This window comes from Dromaius novaehollandiae, chromosome W, assembly GCF_036370855.1.
Source record: "Dromaius novaehollandiae isolate bDroNov1 chromosome W, bDroNov1.hap1, whole genome shotgun sequence".
In the NCBI taxonomy this organism is placed as follows: Eukaryota; Metazoa; Chordata; class Aves; order Casuariiformes; family Dromaiidae; genus Dromaius; species Dromaius novaehollandiae.
The window spans coordinates 57,555,359-57,570,616 of NC_088130.1; the positions used below are offsets into that span (position 1 = coordinate 57,555,359).

The 15,258-nt window shown below is 38.1% G+C and overlaps 2 protein-coding genes across 5 annotated transcripts in view; one reads left to right on the forward strand and one right to left on the reverse strand.

Annotated features, from left to right (window-relative positions):
- The window catches only part of LOC112982188 (sperm flagellar protein 2), a 57,557-nt gene extending 54,491 nt beyond the window's left edge, over positions 1-3,066 (reverse strand). The window contains 2 exon segments of the mRNA XM_064499987.1: positions 2,039-2,141; positions 2,914-3,066. Of these exon segments, the coding sequence (XP_064356057.1) occupies positions 2,039-2,141; positions 2,914-2,971 (161 nt within the window). The 5' untranslated portion in view covers positions 2,972-3,066.
- A 283-nt stretch (positions 3,067-3,349) lies between these two features.
- LOC112982171 (prolactin receptor) overlaps positions 3,350-15,258 on the forward strand; it is a 158,125-nt gene continuing 146,216 nt past the window's right edge. For 3 of the 4 annotated variants that reach the window (XM_026098361.2, XM_064500667.1, XM_026098362.2), the window contains exons 1-2: positions 3,350-3,470; positions 4,984-5,069. The gene's annotated coding sequence lies outside the window, so the exon portion shown is untranslated. The remainder of the gene's footprint in view (positions 3,471-4,983; positions 5,070-15,258) is intronic. The other variant, XM_064500669.1, reaches the window with a different exon arrangement.

Consider the following 15,258-nt stretch of genomic DNA (forward strand, 5'->3'; position numbering starts at 1 on the left):
CTATTACACAGCAATAATTGCTTCTAATATTCAGGAACAAGATACTGGAATTGAGGAAACCGTCTCAATTCTCAATAGTGGCCAAAAGATCAAACAGTATCAGTAATTACTAAAGGAAGTGATGAAGAAAACAGAAGACATCACAATGCCCTTATGAATTCATAGTGTATCCTAGTAGAGAATACCATATCCTGTCTGTCTGTCTGTCTGTCTGTCTCTCTCTCTCTCTCTCTCTCTCTCCAGAAAAAGATACAGTCCAAGAGGAAAATCCTCCCCTCCCTGCTCCCAGAAAAAAAGCAACAAGGAATCATCACAAGCATAGAACACCCTCCATAAGAGAAAAAAATGCCTTATGCCTTCCGAAATGAACAGTCCAAATCTATTTCAGATATTTGAGGAGGGATACAAGAGAATTTTAATAAAATTATGAATGACACAGAGAAGATGAACAAGAAAATATTATTCAGCTGTTTCTTGTAATGCAAGAACAAGGGGTTATCAACTAAAACCATCATGTGGCAGATTCAAAGCATAAAAAATAATATTTTGTATGATTCACTTATCTTGAGACAAGGTTTTCTTCAGGTTACTCTACATGCTAGATGCTATAGTGTTCTGGAGTTCAAAACAGGGCTGTTAAATATGAAAATATTATCTTTGGCTTAGAAGTATGTAGCCAGAAGGAGAAGAGGCACTCTTGGAAGCATCATTAAATACATATCCTTCCGCAAGCATCTGCTCCTGATCACTGTTCTTTTTGATTTCACTGAGATTCCCTAAAAAACTTTTCAATGGCCTTCCCACTTTTCACAGAAAGAGAGCTGAGGAAAACCAAATGATCGCAACAGACAACAAATACAGCATCCCTGACAACAAGCCAGTGGATTCTCCCTTGCGGTGCTCTCTGGAGACATGACAGGTTGAAAGAAAAGAAGTCTCAAACTTCCTTCTAGCTTCCTCCTAGAATCACCTCCTAAATGCTTCTAACTTCCTCTTCTGCCCCAGCAAAGCAGCCTAGACGAAGCAGTTATATAGGCCTCTCCTTGCACCTACTGAAAGGATGATAGACCTTACCTAATCAGAATTCAGCTGGAAACAAAAGCTCAAGGCACGTTTCTATCAGGAATAGCTGACAAGAGATCATTAGAAGCTGCTACAGCGTGTTAGAAGTAAAAGCCTCCTGAAGCTATCCTTTCCCGGCAGCAGCAGAAACCCTGAATTTGTTCAAAGAGTTCCCAGAAGCCCACCAATGATCCAAGAAGTTCCCAAGAGACCTAGAAGATTTAGAAGCAGAGTGCAGAAACTGCTGTGCAAACTGCTGGGTCTGTTGGCTGCACTCAGTTGGTTGGGCTTGGATATGAAAGAGTTTAAATAAAAGATGAGAAGTGCAGAGAACATCAAGAAGAGGCCATACAGCCCGGCACACTTGATACATATGTGCACCAAGGTCTATCTTTTGCGAAAATGGAGCATAAGTCAGGGAACCCTGCAAACTGCATCATGAACATACCAATGCCACCAAATCTGTAGAGGATTTTCCCCCTCCACCGTGGATATACCAGCTTTATTTGTAAACTTATAAATTCCTATATAGTCTTCCACCATGTCCTCACTCAGAGCCTCACAATGCCTTGCCACCAATTTCATTTTAGAAACGCTGCAATGGTCACCACCACACCAGACCTCAGGACTACAGGCTCCTTATACCTCACTGGGACAGTGACAATATCTCAAGTCTTGGAGACATCCTGAAGGGCTTGTTGGGCTTTTGGTCTAGCATGCTACTATCTTCTTAGTTACAACCAAAACGTGTAATTTTCTTGAAATCATACCATCAAACTCTCTGGAAACATGAAGCTAATCAGTGAACATGAAGCTAATCAGTGCACTTAATACAACTAACTTTTGACTTATTGGTAACTGCATCAAATCATGAAAAATTCTAGATGTATTTCCCACTCTCTGTTAATAAATTCTAACTGAACAATAAACATTTTGTTCAATTTCTGTAAGAGACATATTATCCATGTGCACCAACCTGCTCTGCGAAAATTGATTAAAGTCATCTTGAAGCTCGTACTTGTGCAGAAGTTCTCCTAGGAGATAGCCGGTAGAAAATTCTTCTGACAATGATCCTGGAACTAAGTTGGTTTTGTTTAAAAAAAAAATTAAAAGAATTCATACATTAATCTTAATACAACTCATTATTATTTTTATACTGACACTTGTAAATTAAGACCAAACTTTACTAAATACTTTAAAATAATTTTAGAATGTGAATATAATGGGAATGAGTTTTCAAGATGCAAATAAATCTGCTTTATTTATAAATCTGCTTTTTAGTCATTCAATTTTCACTTTCAGTGTTAAAAAGTAAACACCATCATAACCATCATTAAAACAGTGGGAACAACTGTATGTTATAATTACTAAATTACTATAAAAATGCAGACAAACAAAGCACACACAGGAGACCAAATGTGCTGCTCTTCTGTGGAAAGTTCCTCCCTCCCTGTGGAAGGAATGCTTTTGCCAAGCCAGCACTAGGCTTGCCATTCAAAACACCGCACTGCTTTGCATACATATTCAAATACTCTTATCCTCTGGGGTTCTTATTAGCAGGTGAAGGCTGAGCTCCTCGTATCTCTTGAGCCGACTTGCCGTTAGAGGAAAATTACCGCTATCTTCACCTCGAAAATCGCTATCTTGACCTTGAAGATTAAAAATCTACCTAGACGCGAGGAAACGGGCGAGTCCATTTGCAGACCAGCCGGAATCACCCCGCGGCGGGAAGGGGCCCGAGCCGGCGGCAGCCCCCGCCTCCCGCCCCGGGCTGACGGGCGAGCTGCCGCCTCGCACCGCGCCACGCGCCAGCCCGTGCCCCTCTCCCGGCGCGGCGGCGCCCGCACGCACCCACGCTCCGGGAGAGCTTCACCTCCTCGTTCAGCCACTCGCACAAAATCTCCGACATGACGGGGGTGAGAGGGAGGAGGGCGGCGGCGGCAACGGCCCACCGGCCCTCGCGAGCACCTGACACCGCGTCCCGTTGCCACGACGACCGGGACCGCGCATGCGCGGGGCGGGCCCCAACACGTCCCTGCCCACTGCCGCTGCCAGCCTCCGGGAAGCTCGCGCATGCGCCCTGGGAGGGGCAGGGTGGCGGGTGTGGCCGGGGCGGGGAGAGGGGAAGCAAGGTGAGCGCGCCGCGGTGCGTGCGTGCTCGCCTGCGCGGGCGCGGCCGCAGCCGCAGCCGCAGCCGTTGGAGCGGCGCGGGAGCGCCTCAGCGGCGGTGGCGGTTGGCCGTTGAGCGGGTGGGGCGCGGCGCGGCGCGGCGCGCGCGGCGCGTGCCGAGCGCGGGGGTTCCCCCGGGGCTGAGGCGGGGCGGCTGAGCGCAGGGGAGCTTGTGGCGGGGGGGCAGCAGGAGCCTTCTAGTCACAGGTGGTCGTCAGCCGCTGCCGTTTAACGCTCTGGTAAATATTCCCCTGCTGTTTTTTGTCACTGCTGGTGGTACAGCTGCTGCCTTCTCCGCTGTGCTCCGTGCTTGTCCTGGCCACGTCCTTCTGGCTGCGGGGCCCCGTGTCTAGCTGCTTGTTTAGTACATGTTTAAATCACTGCTCCCCACTTCCAGCCCTACCTTGCTCGTTGCCGAAACTGCTGTTGTGCTAGCATGGATGCTCTAGAGTAGGAAACTGTATGGGCTGAAAAATAAGCTGGCAGGAAAAAGCACAAGGGAAAATTAATCTGGAGCAATTCTCCCACGTTGGCTCATACAACAGCACAAGTTACTGGGTTGGCACAATGTGAAAGGGGGAGGGAGAGCAAAAGCTGATGAAAAAAGCCATGCCAACTTAAATGCATGTGACACATTCACTAGTATGTTTTTCCACAGTAGTGTATGCGTAAGAAGACCCAGAGGCATTCTTGTGCCAGTACAGCTGCCTGTGCGGCTGTGTAATAAGCCAGCTTGGGTATCTGAGTTTGGTGTGAAATAAGCATCGATTGATTTGGATTTTTCTTTGCTCTTATTTTTACTAGGTCATCTTAGTCTTCTGTACTTCTTTAGCTTTCCGTATGTTTACCTGCACAAATATGTAAGGGTGTGATTGGAGAGAAGGGGCTTTGAGGTAGGAATAAGTGGGTCCTGCTGCTGAATGAAATGTGAAGCAGTGATGATCCACCTTCCCCCCACAGTCCAGTAAGACGTGGTGTCAGAAAAGTGTGTGTGTGTATACATACAGTTAGGAAAAGAAAGTAATTGTGTTGTCGTGTGTGGCACTGGCATGAATCACTTGAAATTTTGAAAAGTGTGTTACCAAAATGTAGACTATATAGAAAAGAATTACATCTGGAAAATATACTGTATACCATGGATATTTAAATTGGTCTGTCTCTTTTTCTAGAAAAGATATAAAGATGATTTTCAAGCACCTTTACAATACACAGGCGGGCAATAAACTAATTGTAGTTTTCAGAAGTGACAGTGATTAATAGTTGACAGAAACAGCTTGAATACTGTGGATTCTGTATCCCTAAAAGTCTTCAAAATAAATCACTGTGCCGTCATGGAGAGTGTGCTTTAAATCAGAATAAATTGCTGAGTTTTTGTAAGAGTAAATGTATAATTCAAAAGTCATTTGTATCATGAGAAGGTCATTGTAGAAGTAGTGGCATAAGAACAAACCAAGTAACAGAAAGTTAGTTCAAGAGAGGAGGAATACTTAGTACAGCAAATTTTATTTTAAAATAACATCGGTTGCTCTGTGTGCTGAGATGGAGGTAATAAAATCTTGGTCAGATGAGCATGAATTGTGAGAGAGATGTGGAATATCTCTCATATAGATTTAAATTCAGTAGTGGCTTGCTGTTTCATCTAAGGATCTCTTCGCTCTTAACAAGTTAATGTAATTTTCTTATACAGTTCTGACTAGTGATGGAGTAATGTTGTAACCTATTTTCACTTCTTTTTTTTTTCCTGAATTTAAGAACTTAGGAAAGATGTCTGTGTTCTGCACTGTGAAAGCTGAGTGCTCAGAGTGTTTAAAGGAAGATACTTACAGACAAGAAGTAAGGTAACTGTTTTCCTAATTCTGCACTTCCTGAAAACAGCACCATTTTTTAATAAGATGGTTGTTTGTTCTATATTTTGTTCATTTTATATTTCACTGCTAAGGATGCCAGTGGGAGTGTCATGGAAATTCCAAACTGGTTTCCCGAGGGAGATTTTGTGTTGGGTAATGTAACTTTTAGACACTAATACTGGGCTGTAGAATGCATCTGATTTTTTCACCAAAAACTGTATTTATTATTATCTTCTTGCATCTTCCTTTGGACTTGATTTAAGAGATGGGAGAATTGTCAGTTGGTTGTATTTGTATTGGTTGAAGGAATAGAAGGTATCAGACACTAACCGGCTGAACACAGACAGATTCAGATGCCATGGATTAGCTATTATATTTCATTGCTTTTAACCTCCTGACAGAAATTGCATGTATGAAAAACAAAGAGCCTATGACACAGTCAAGACTACAGTTTTTGTGGATATTAGTTTGGAATCACATAGACCTGATAGTGGTATGCACAAAGAATAAAAGGGCAAGGACCCAGTTTTTAAAGTTATCAGTAAACTTTAGTCCTGTATCACAAAAGGGCATTCAAAATCCTTTAAAGGTTCAAGACTCTAAAGCGATGGAGGTGCTCCCCACGGAATATTCTCCTGGCCACCAAGGATTGTGGCTCAAGGATTTTCTGCACCCAGATAAGGGTGCACATTAACTGATGTGACTCTACCCTGCAAGTACTACAGAGAAGTCCCCACTTTAAGCGCTTGTAGAACAACACTTGCAATGCTAATGTGCCTATGTGCAGTATGTGTCAAAGAACTGTGGTTACTGCTAACTAACCTCTGTATGTTTTAAACAAGTGTGTCACCTCTGTTCAGATGCTGATAAGACTGTATGAGACAGTCTGAAAAATTCCAGGTACACAATGTTCAAGAAAAATATTGCAGCTGGGTGCATTGTTTTCTGTACAGCAAAGTGAATTATCAGTATGTAGATGCATTTTGAATAAACCTCGGTAAACTACTGGGAAAGATTAAGGCAAGGGAACAGCAGAGTTCTGAGACTATAAAGATGAAACAGGGCAAAATGCTTCCCATGTAAGGAACAAATCTATTCTTTTGGCTGGCTGATGTTCTGTTTATTTTCCAAACTGATAACCAAGGAAGGAAGAAGATAATTTAGCCAGTCCCACAGAACCATAAGTCGCTTCTTGCTTGTAAGACAATATGGTTCAGTTTAGTGGTTATAACACCACTGCATTTAAATCTTATTTTGCAGAGGTCTAAAGGATTTTTCATCTTCAAACCAGATATTCACGTCTCCAGGGTGACATGTTTGTTAGGAGTTGTCTGTAGTGGACAGTGACATGTACTATTGAATAAGGTTTGAAATATTGATGCTATTTAGTTTGGTTTGTAAAGTTTGAGACTTACTAGCAATTTTTTTTTTTTTTTACGTGTGTACAAACACTGATATTAATGATTCTGTGGCTTCAAGGTAGGAAATGTTGCTCAACCATTTCAAGAACAAAGGAACACTTTCTATAGAAAGTATCAAAATAGTTAAAAACAACTGAATGTAAGCAATGAAAGTAAAGAACCAATCTGCCTAGCAGAATGAAAATTTACATGAGCAAAAGAAAAGAAACTGGAAGGCTTATTAAAACTGGTCTGAATAACGAGGACATGTCTTAAGGACACATTGAGTTACTAGGGAAATTAGAGATTAGCATGTAAATATAGATTTTAGCAAGTCTATAAAAGATAGCATAACAAAGGAATGGAGAATTAAGGGCATTTTTATGTTAAAGACCCCTGAACTGATATACTCATTTTTGAGCATCTCATTGACCTTAATAGTTTCTTCTCTGTTTTAATAGCAAATTTTCCTGTAATACCTGTATGGTAAATTCCTTCCATCAGGAGGGGGAAGATTCTGGGATGCAGAATACAATCCCAAAAGGGGAGACTAGAAGTAGCTGGGAAGAGCAGTAGGCCTGGGCTTAAAGATTGAAGATTAGAGTCTGGAACTGAGTAAACATTCATAAAGGAATGTGGTGGCACAAATAGCTAGTCAGGAAGAAGAGGGTTACATCAGGGATGGAACAGAAGGGATCAAGGGGACAGAAATCATCTTTGTTCCAAAACGTGAATGGAACCTCAAGATTCTGATTCACCATTTCTTCTGCCTTCGAAAGCAGTATGCAAAACACACTGGAAAAGGATGTTTTCAATCCTAGTAACTGTCCACATCTGCACACACATATCAGTGTCCTAATTTAGTATGGTCAGGACTTAAATTACACACACTTTTAATTGTAAACATTTCTCTTACAAGCACAAAATGGATGTGCACTTGATGTGGGTGGATGAAAGTTGTTCAGTTACTTTTTCAAATTCTCTATAGTCTGTTGTAAAAAAGAGGAAGCTAGGTAGTAAGCAAAGTTCAGGTGGTTTATTTTTGATGTGCATAGTTGAATTTGGTCTCTGGCATCATGTTTCTATGAGATACAAATCGAGTTACTGAAACCAGAGTTTTCCAGCCAATTATAAATTATGCCTTTATCATTTTATGGATGCATTATTTATATACAATGGCCTGATGTATTTTCAATAGTGTTTGGTAAATGAGTCATAAGGCCTCATCATTTAATATTTTATCTTCATCATTCCAGAAATGCTTATTAACTGGGCACTATTTGTCTTATCTTCTTTCACTATAGCTTTTGTCTAGCATTATTAAAGAATGCTTGTGTAACTAGGATCCTTTTGGCTGCTACTGAAATACAACTGCTCTTTCTTGTAGAAATAGGACAGCTATTGTGCACTAATAATTCTGTTCAATTCTATTTTTAAGGTATAAAATGAAGAATAGCCTGTCTGTTTTGGAGTGCAGAGGGAATGCAAGTATCCACAATGTAACTAAGTGATTTGGAATTTGGCTGGAATCCTTGCACCTAATGCCAGTACTTGAAAGCTTAGATATTAATTTTTTCTCATTATGTTGAATGAGAACATCGGTCAAGCATACCGTATATTGGAAATGTTCTTGGTAGAACATTAGTTTTTCACAAGTGTTCTTTAATCCACAGTTGTTAGCTAATTAGGGTAAAACTGATGATGTAAATAGTCAAGAAAAATTACACTGATGTTGGTGTAGGTAGAGAAAAGAGAGACCATGGGCTAAAGTGCCCAGTTGCTCCTTTTAATAATGAATGAATGATGACTCATGGCATTATAATACTAATATACAGAATTTAATTTTATAAAGAAAATACATGTGCAGACTTTCTTTTCTACAATAACCATTTGTCTTCCCTTTTCATGAGTTGCAAATTTCTCTGATCTTATGCCAGAATAAGTTTGTGCTCAGGCTGATTCCAATAGATGTGTATTTTTTTCTTCTTGGACAATGGAGTTGCTCATAATGGTACAGATAGTGTTGTGCTTGTGTTTAATGACTACTGAAATACAGTTTTGTTTAAGCATTTCTTTATCTTGCTCATAAAAAATTTCCTTCCTGAGTATATGAAATCTGACTCAAAGATTTTAATGGGAAAAAGAGTTCTGCCTTAAAATAAGTGAAATTCTGTAAGGAAGTTAAATTAATACAGAATGAATGAACAGAGGCACTAGTGAAAGATGCAGAAAAGGCAGCCAACAGCTCATGCTTTAGTCCTTTCACTTGATGCAAAATTTTCTTAGAAGATACCCTGCTCATTCTTTATTTTGAGATGTGGCACAAATTAGCATTTTAAAGAAATAGAAGAAATTAGAGCTGTTAGGGAGTTGTATGGTGGGGGAAGGACTCCCTTACAATAACTGATGAATCAGTTCAAATCATGTAACAACACAGAATGTTCTACATTCATCCCAGTGGTATGAATTTACGATAGTGTGATACTCTGCCTCTGATTTTCTACAGCTGTCCTGCTATTTATTCCCACGTCCAGCTCTTTCTGCTCCATTAATTCTTATTCTCTTCCATAATCGGAATTATTCTAACCAATGTATTCCCATTTATTTTCTTCTTCATAATCCTGAAGTCTTCACATATGATGTGCCTTTCTTCTAATTTTCATTGACTATCCTAGTCCTTTCCTAGCACCATTCGTATGCATAGTTTTCAGAGTATTTTATGGACATTCTGAATCATGTATGATATTTAAATTTTATACCATATCAACTCCACTCATTCTCTTTTCTCCCCATTTTCTAGTGTGCTGATAGAAACAATCTCAGAGTTCTTTAAGTTCAATTGCAAGAGTGTGCACTTTCTGGCCATTCGAGCCATGTGGAAAGTGGTAGGCCGAAAAACCCTTCAGCTGTTCCTTTTGTACAAGCACTTTGTAAACCCTGTGGCATGTGACTGTTTGGCATATGCCTATCTAAACAATTTAGTGTTTTTGCAAACTACAATTTTGAAATTGATTTCCCAGTGGGACAGTAGATGTCTTCCTCTATCACAGAGAAGTGTTGTGGGAATGAGATTTAAAATGGGAAACAAGCCAAATCATGGCTGGAGCCTCAAGTATGCACAAAACCAGCTGATAAATATGCCAGCTTTTAGAAAAGTAATGTTAAACAGAGGTTTGCGTCTGGGGAAGCCCTTGATCAAGTATCTGCAAATTTGCATAATTATGCCTGTGTTCTCATTGTACATTGTGCCTTAGTCTGAACCTATGATATAAATTCTCATTTATCTTACACAATTTATATTCCAAGTCTGGCACATCCTTTCTGCCACTGGGTTTCAGAAGCTGCTTGCACCCTCTGGGATCAGCTGCTTTTCTGTGTGCTTATCGTTTTATGCTTCCAAAGAAATAATTACCAATCCTTTTTAGCAGCACAGTAACAGCATTTGTTGGATAGACTGCATCATTAACAATATCCACAATGCACCATTTTCTTCCTACCTCTTCTGAAAACTGCACTGGGAGTAGTGATTTGAAGTAGTGATACTCTGTTTAGGTATGTACTTGGATAGGTTTATCTTCACTGACAGGAAAGAGATGATGTGTCACACCACTCTTTTTCTGTCTTTTTTTTCACTGATAAATTCTGACAGTAAAGGTAGTTCTGCCCTTCCTCTTATGTTACTTCTCACCATTCTGTTACTTCTGTTTACAATGCTGAATCTAGAGCCTCAGGCTCCACTGTCCCAAACAGCTATATCAACTGCAGATAAAAGGGTATGTTGTTACAGATACTAAGTATTTTCTTACACATTACAAGAACTAGTGTCCTGGTAGAATTCATTCATTTTTGACATTATACTCAGAAAAGGGTTCAAAGATTTCATATAACCTTGAATAGAATTTTTGCTGCTCATCGTAACATAATAATTTCTTCTCTCAATTCCATTTTAAAATGAAAATGATCACATTTCATGCGACAAGTTTTCTTCTGTATGGTAGATAATAAAATATGTAAATAAAGTCTTGTCTTCTTCCATCTTTTGCTCAGTTTCCCTTTGGATGGCAGTAGAAAATTCTTTCCCCAAAGTTCATACCTGCTGCAGACACATAATCCGTGTATTTTGCACACATCAGAAGAATCTTGTAGAACAGAATAGTCCTTATCCTCCATTTAGAGAAAGGTGCCTTTCTAAAAATCTATGTATACTTTTTTGGTTTCCTTGAGGGTATAATTCTCTTCTCATCATACTTGGAATAACAAAGGCCCTAAGCCTATAACAGGCAAGTGCAACATACTGCTCACTAGGTTATTTTAAATCAAGCAAATTCTTTACTTTGGTTTGAAATTTTCATTTACAGATTAATGCTTAATATTACTTGAGTGGACCAGATAGAGTATTGAAAAATAGCTTTAATTTCCAAACAAGAAGAAAGTGTACCAATATTTTAACAGACTTTACAGCTTGTTCTGCATCATATTCTTGTGTGTGTATATATACACACACACCAATAAAATTTAATAATTTACTGTGTAATATAATATTTGGAACCTAAGATTCATATAATTCTGTTTCTGGAATTATGCAGCTGCTTCCTGTGATTAGCTGCCTTGGGAAAGTCTGTTCAACAACCCTTTTTAGGAATGTCTTTAACGGTTTCTGTTCCATGGTGAGAGAAGAATCAGATTTGGAAAGCACAGAAAAGGCAAACATCAACAAAAAGCAAATATATGACAGTGCAGCATTGTAATTACTTTCTTACAGACCCAGGCATTCATATAAACAAAATCATACTGAACAGCAGTTAAATTCGTAAGAATTTTGGTTCAGTTGTTTCAAGATTTGGTCACATTATAATTTTCATGTGTGTAAAGCTCAGGAATTAGTTTGCCTTGCCTTGATATGTTTATGTAGAAACCCCAGTACTAGTGGAAACAGAACTTAGCAGTAGCAACCAACCGTAACTACCTCAGGGAGAAAATTGAAGGGTTCTTTGGGAAGTCAGGCTCTGCTTATCTGCCTGTCTTCTGACTACCTGCTTTATAGAAACCTGTAAAACTCATAAGAGAAGAGTAATTATTTATATAAGTATGTGTGGGTGTGCATGCACATGTGTGTATATGCTTTTAAATATTTTAGAAAATCTCTTATGATTTTGAAAGGTCTTTCACAAGCATGGAGTTCAGGGTTTCAAATTACTAACAAACAAAAAACAGCAATTACTTTCTTACTGCTGCAGTGTAGTTCTTTCCTATAAAGTTATTTATTTGTATGAAAATAAAACTACATTTTTTTCCTGAATTCTAAATGTAATTCATTGAATGAATAATATTTGTTCTCTTCATGATACAATTACAAGAATAAATATTTTTGAAATTTGAATAATTAAACAAACACAACTTCTTCAAACATTTGCCTTTCTAATTTATCATCCATCAGCTGGTTGGCACAAACAATAGAGAATGAGTATAGCTGTTTCTTATAGATGTCTCCAGCTCAGTTTTTCCTTTTGTGAAATAGATTTAGTAACATTGCTTGCCTTATGAACTTTTCTTGGTATTTAGATAATTTATTTCTATTGTCCCTATAACTGCTGTATTTACAAGCTACTATTTATAACTGAATTGGAAGATTAGATATTTCAGTCATCCATGTAACGTAGCTTCTTAACTGGTAGCCCCTACAGAGGTTTAGTTTTTCCACCATGTGTTTTATTATTATCTGCATCTGTATTACACATCAGACACTTTCAAATGTGGTTAATTTGTTTTCTTCAGTTTTGAGCTGACCGTGATAATCCATTTTTATTTCATAGCTTGTGTTTCATTTATAAAGATGTATCCTCCCTAGTGAAGAGAGTTTAATTACTGAACTTTCATTTCTAGGTAGGGTGGCTTACAATGTTCACGGTATGCAGGTGTTTTTCAGCCATGGCTTATGAGACAAACCTGTAGTGTGAAAATTTAACAAGCGAAAAACGTGCGTGTTTTGCAAGGTACATGCTACAGGAAATTCAGAACAAATAAGAGAAGCATAAATGATGTAATTAGTAAATCATGGAGATGTAAAATCTGTAAAAAGATTAATTAAACATATAAAAAGTTTATCATTACAATTTGCTTAGCAAGAAACAAGTTTATTGATATGAATGTTAAAATAAGAAAAAACTTTGGAAATGAGCATTTTGTTTCTAAACTAAATCTGTCTTCAGTCATCATCAGTGAAATGCGTGGCAAACTAGTATGAATTATTTTAGAAAGAAATATGTGTGGTAGAAAAGTAGAGGCAAGGTTAATGCTTAGTAGAAATTCTCATACAATTCTTTTTGGTCTATAAATCTATTGACAGGTCACTTCCTGGCTTGCTACGTAGTGTCCTGGGTCAGGGGACATTTTACATATACCAGCAATAACTTTTAAGCATTTTGTTGAGTAATTTATGCCAACTGCTAAAGGTGGTTCATCTTTGAATTTTTCACATATTAATCTTATTATAAGGCATTGCTGCTAACCAGTTCCACTGATGAGAAAGTTACTGTTACCCTCTTTGTCAGAATGATAGGCCAAACCTGTCTTACTGGCATCATGTCACATAATTGTCTCAGCTCTTTCATGAAACTAGTGCAATCTCAATTTCTGATGTCATATTTGGAATTGAAGCATAAAAAAGAGAATTGAGACTGGGCAAAATTCTACAGTATTTAATTTCTTCTTTAGCATGCATTGTCCTTTTATGGGCAAAGAATTTCTGAAGAGTACTGTATATATTATCCTTTATGTTACTCCTGTTGGAAATCATATTTATCCTAATATTCTAGATATTCTGGTATAGTGGGTATTCCATATATTCATTTGCATTCTTAATGCTGTAACTGTAACTCTCTGGAGTAGTGTTTGGGAAGAAATGTGATTACAACTCAAACTTTGATGTATGAAATAGCAAAATTCCTAAAAACAAAAAACACCCCTAAATGCTGTACTTCTGTGATAAATTGCATTTCAGTCCCTAGTCAAATCTTACTCAGATTTCTCAAACCTCTGCTTACTGGTATGTTCCTTCTTTCCTCCTCCTTATTTGACTGTTTTTAATGTAATTTATAGTGAAGGCTGTAAGTTTGTAAGTGTGACTACTCAGGAAGCATAGCAACATAAATTCTGTCCGTTGTTTTCTTCTACGCAAGACCTGTTCACTGTCCATCACACTTCTTTCTGCTACCCCTCTTTCTACCTCACCTTATTTCTTTATTGAAGAGAGGAATTTTTCTGCTTTACTCCGTTCAGATTCTGCATCTTTTCATCTTTGTTTCCTAGATTACAGAAATGCTGGAAAGGTTAAAATTCTTCTGTATTCTTTTAGCCAGTGTATAAAACCTATTGTTTTTCCACTAAGTTTTTGTATTATAATGACCATGCCTTACTCTGTGTTACATCTTTTGATTAGAAGTTTTTAACCTCTCAGAGATTTTTTTTTTTTTTTTTAAGTAGGCTAGTCCTCATTTGTGCTTATACCGTGTTAGTGTTACTGAATTACAAATTATTTTCATTTTTTTGAGTTTCAGCTAACAAAACCATTGACCAAACTGTCAAGGTTTTGGAAATTTCAGTTTAAATTTTGCAGTTGTCATGGGGAAAAGTTGGGTAAGGTTTCTCTGATAGTACCATTCTGATCCATTTGAATATCAAATTAAGATAGATAAGCCTGGTTTGGCACTGAATCTCTCTGTTTGATTGATTTGCAGTAATGGTTAATAGTGCTGTTTGAAAGATGGCACTAAGTATTACTTCAGATCTTGACAATATAAGTAACCTCTTAATCTATACGTATAGAATACCTCCACAAAAGTAAGGAGTGAATGTGTTAGTTTAAAGAAAATAATTTTGCTCTAGCCTTTTGAAACCTAGCAAATCTCATCAGTAGCTCTCTATCAAGCTGCTGATTTACACAGGCAAGAAGAAAATCACATACTTTTCTATGTAAATATGTTTAGGTATAGCTTTGTGATTGATGAAGTTAGGCTTAAGGCCCTGAAATATCTTCCTTGTCATAGTGATTTTGTACTGTCATTACTGAAATGGTGTAGTGTAAAGCTTAAAAAGGCATGTATATCTCAGAGAAAATAACACTGGACCACATTAATCACTAGCATATAATTCTGTTGGGACAAACAGAACTTTGCTAGCAAGCAGTTGGGATTACTGAATTTACATTTATTACAGTTTTCTCATAAGCAACCAATGGATGGTAAAGACTTTTTATTTCATTACATATTGTGGAACATGTGCATGCTGTATTGCAGGCACATTGACAGTCTGGAAATATTCCAGCACCTTCAAGCTAGTAAGTATGTAAAGTAGTAAGATAAAACCATTAATAATCAGGTTCTGTACAGAGATTGCACAACTATTATGGAAGCAGTTCTCATAAAAGCAGTTTTTCTGGGTCATGTTTTATAGAGTAAGAATGCCATTTTCCCAAAGAAAGCAAGTGATGACTAGTAAAATTTTCTGGCCCCAGAAATTGGAGGAAGAGATTCAGATAAATTGTTTTTCTTTTTCCTAAACACCCCCACCACCACTATTTTGACTTGAAGCATATGTGTGAAGCTGTAGAATGAATAAATCAGTAGAATAACAAAGTAGATGATGGTCTGGCCTTTTAATTCAGAATCTGTTCATAAGCAGTAAGACAAGAAGGTGTTCTGAAGTAGAAAAGAGAAGAAAAGAAAGTGGGAGTTATATGCTCAGCTAGAGAATTTTGCTGCATTTCCTTGATCAATCCTTAA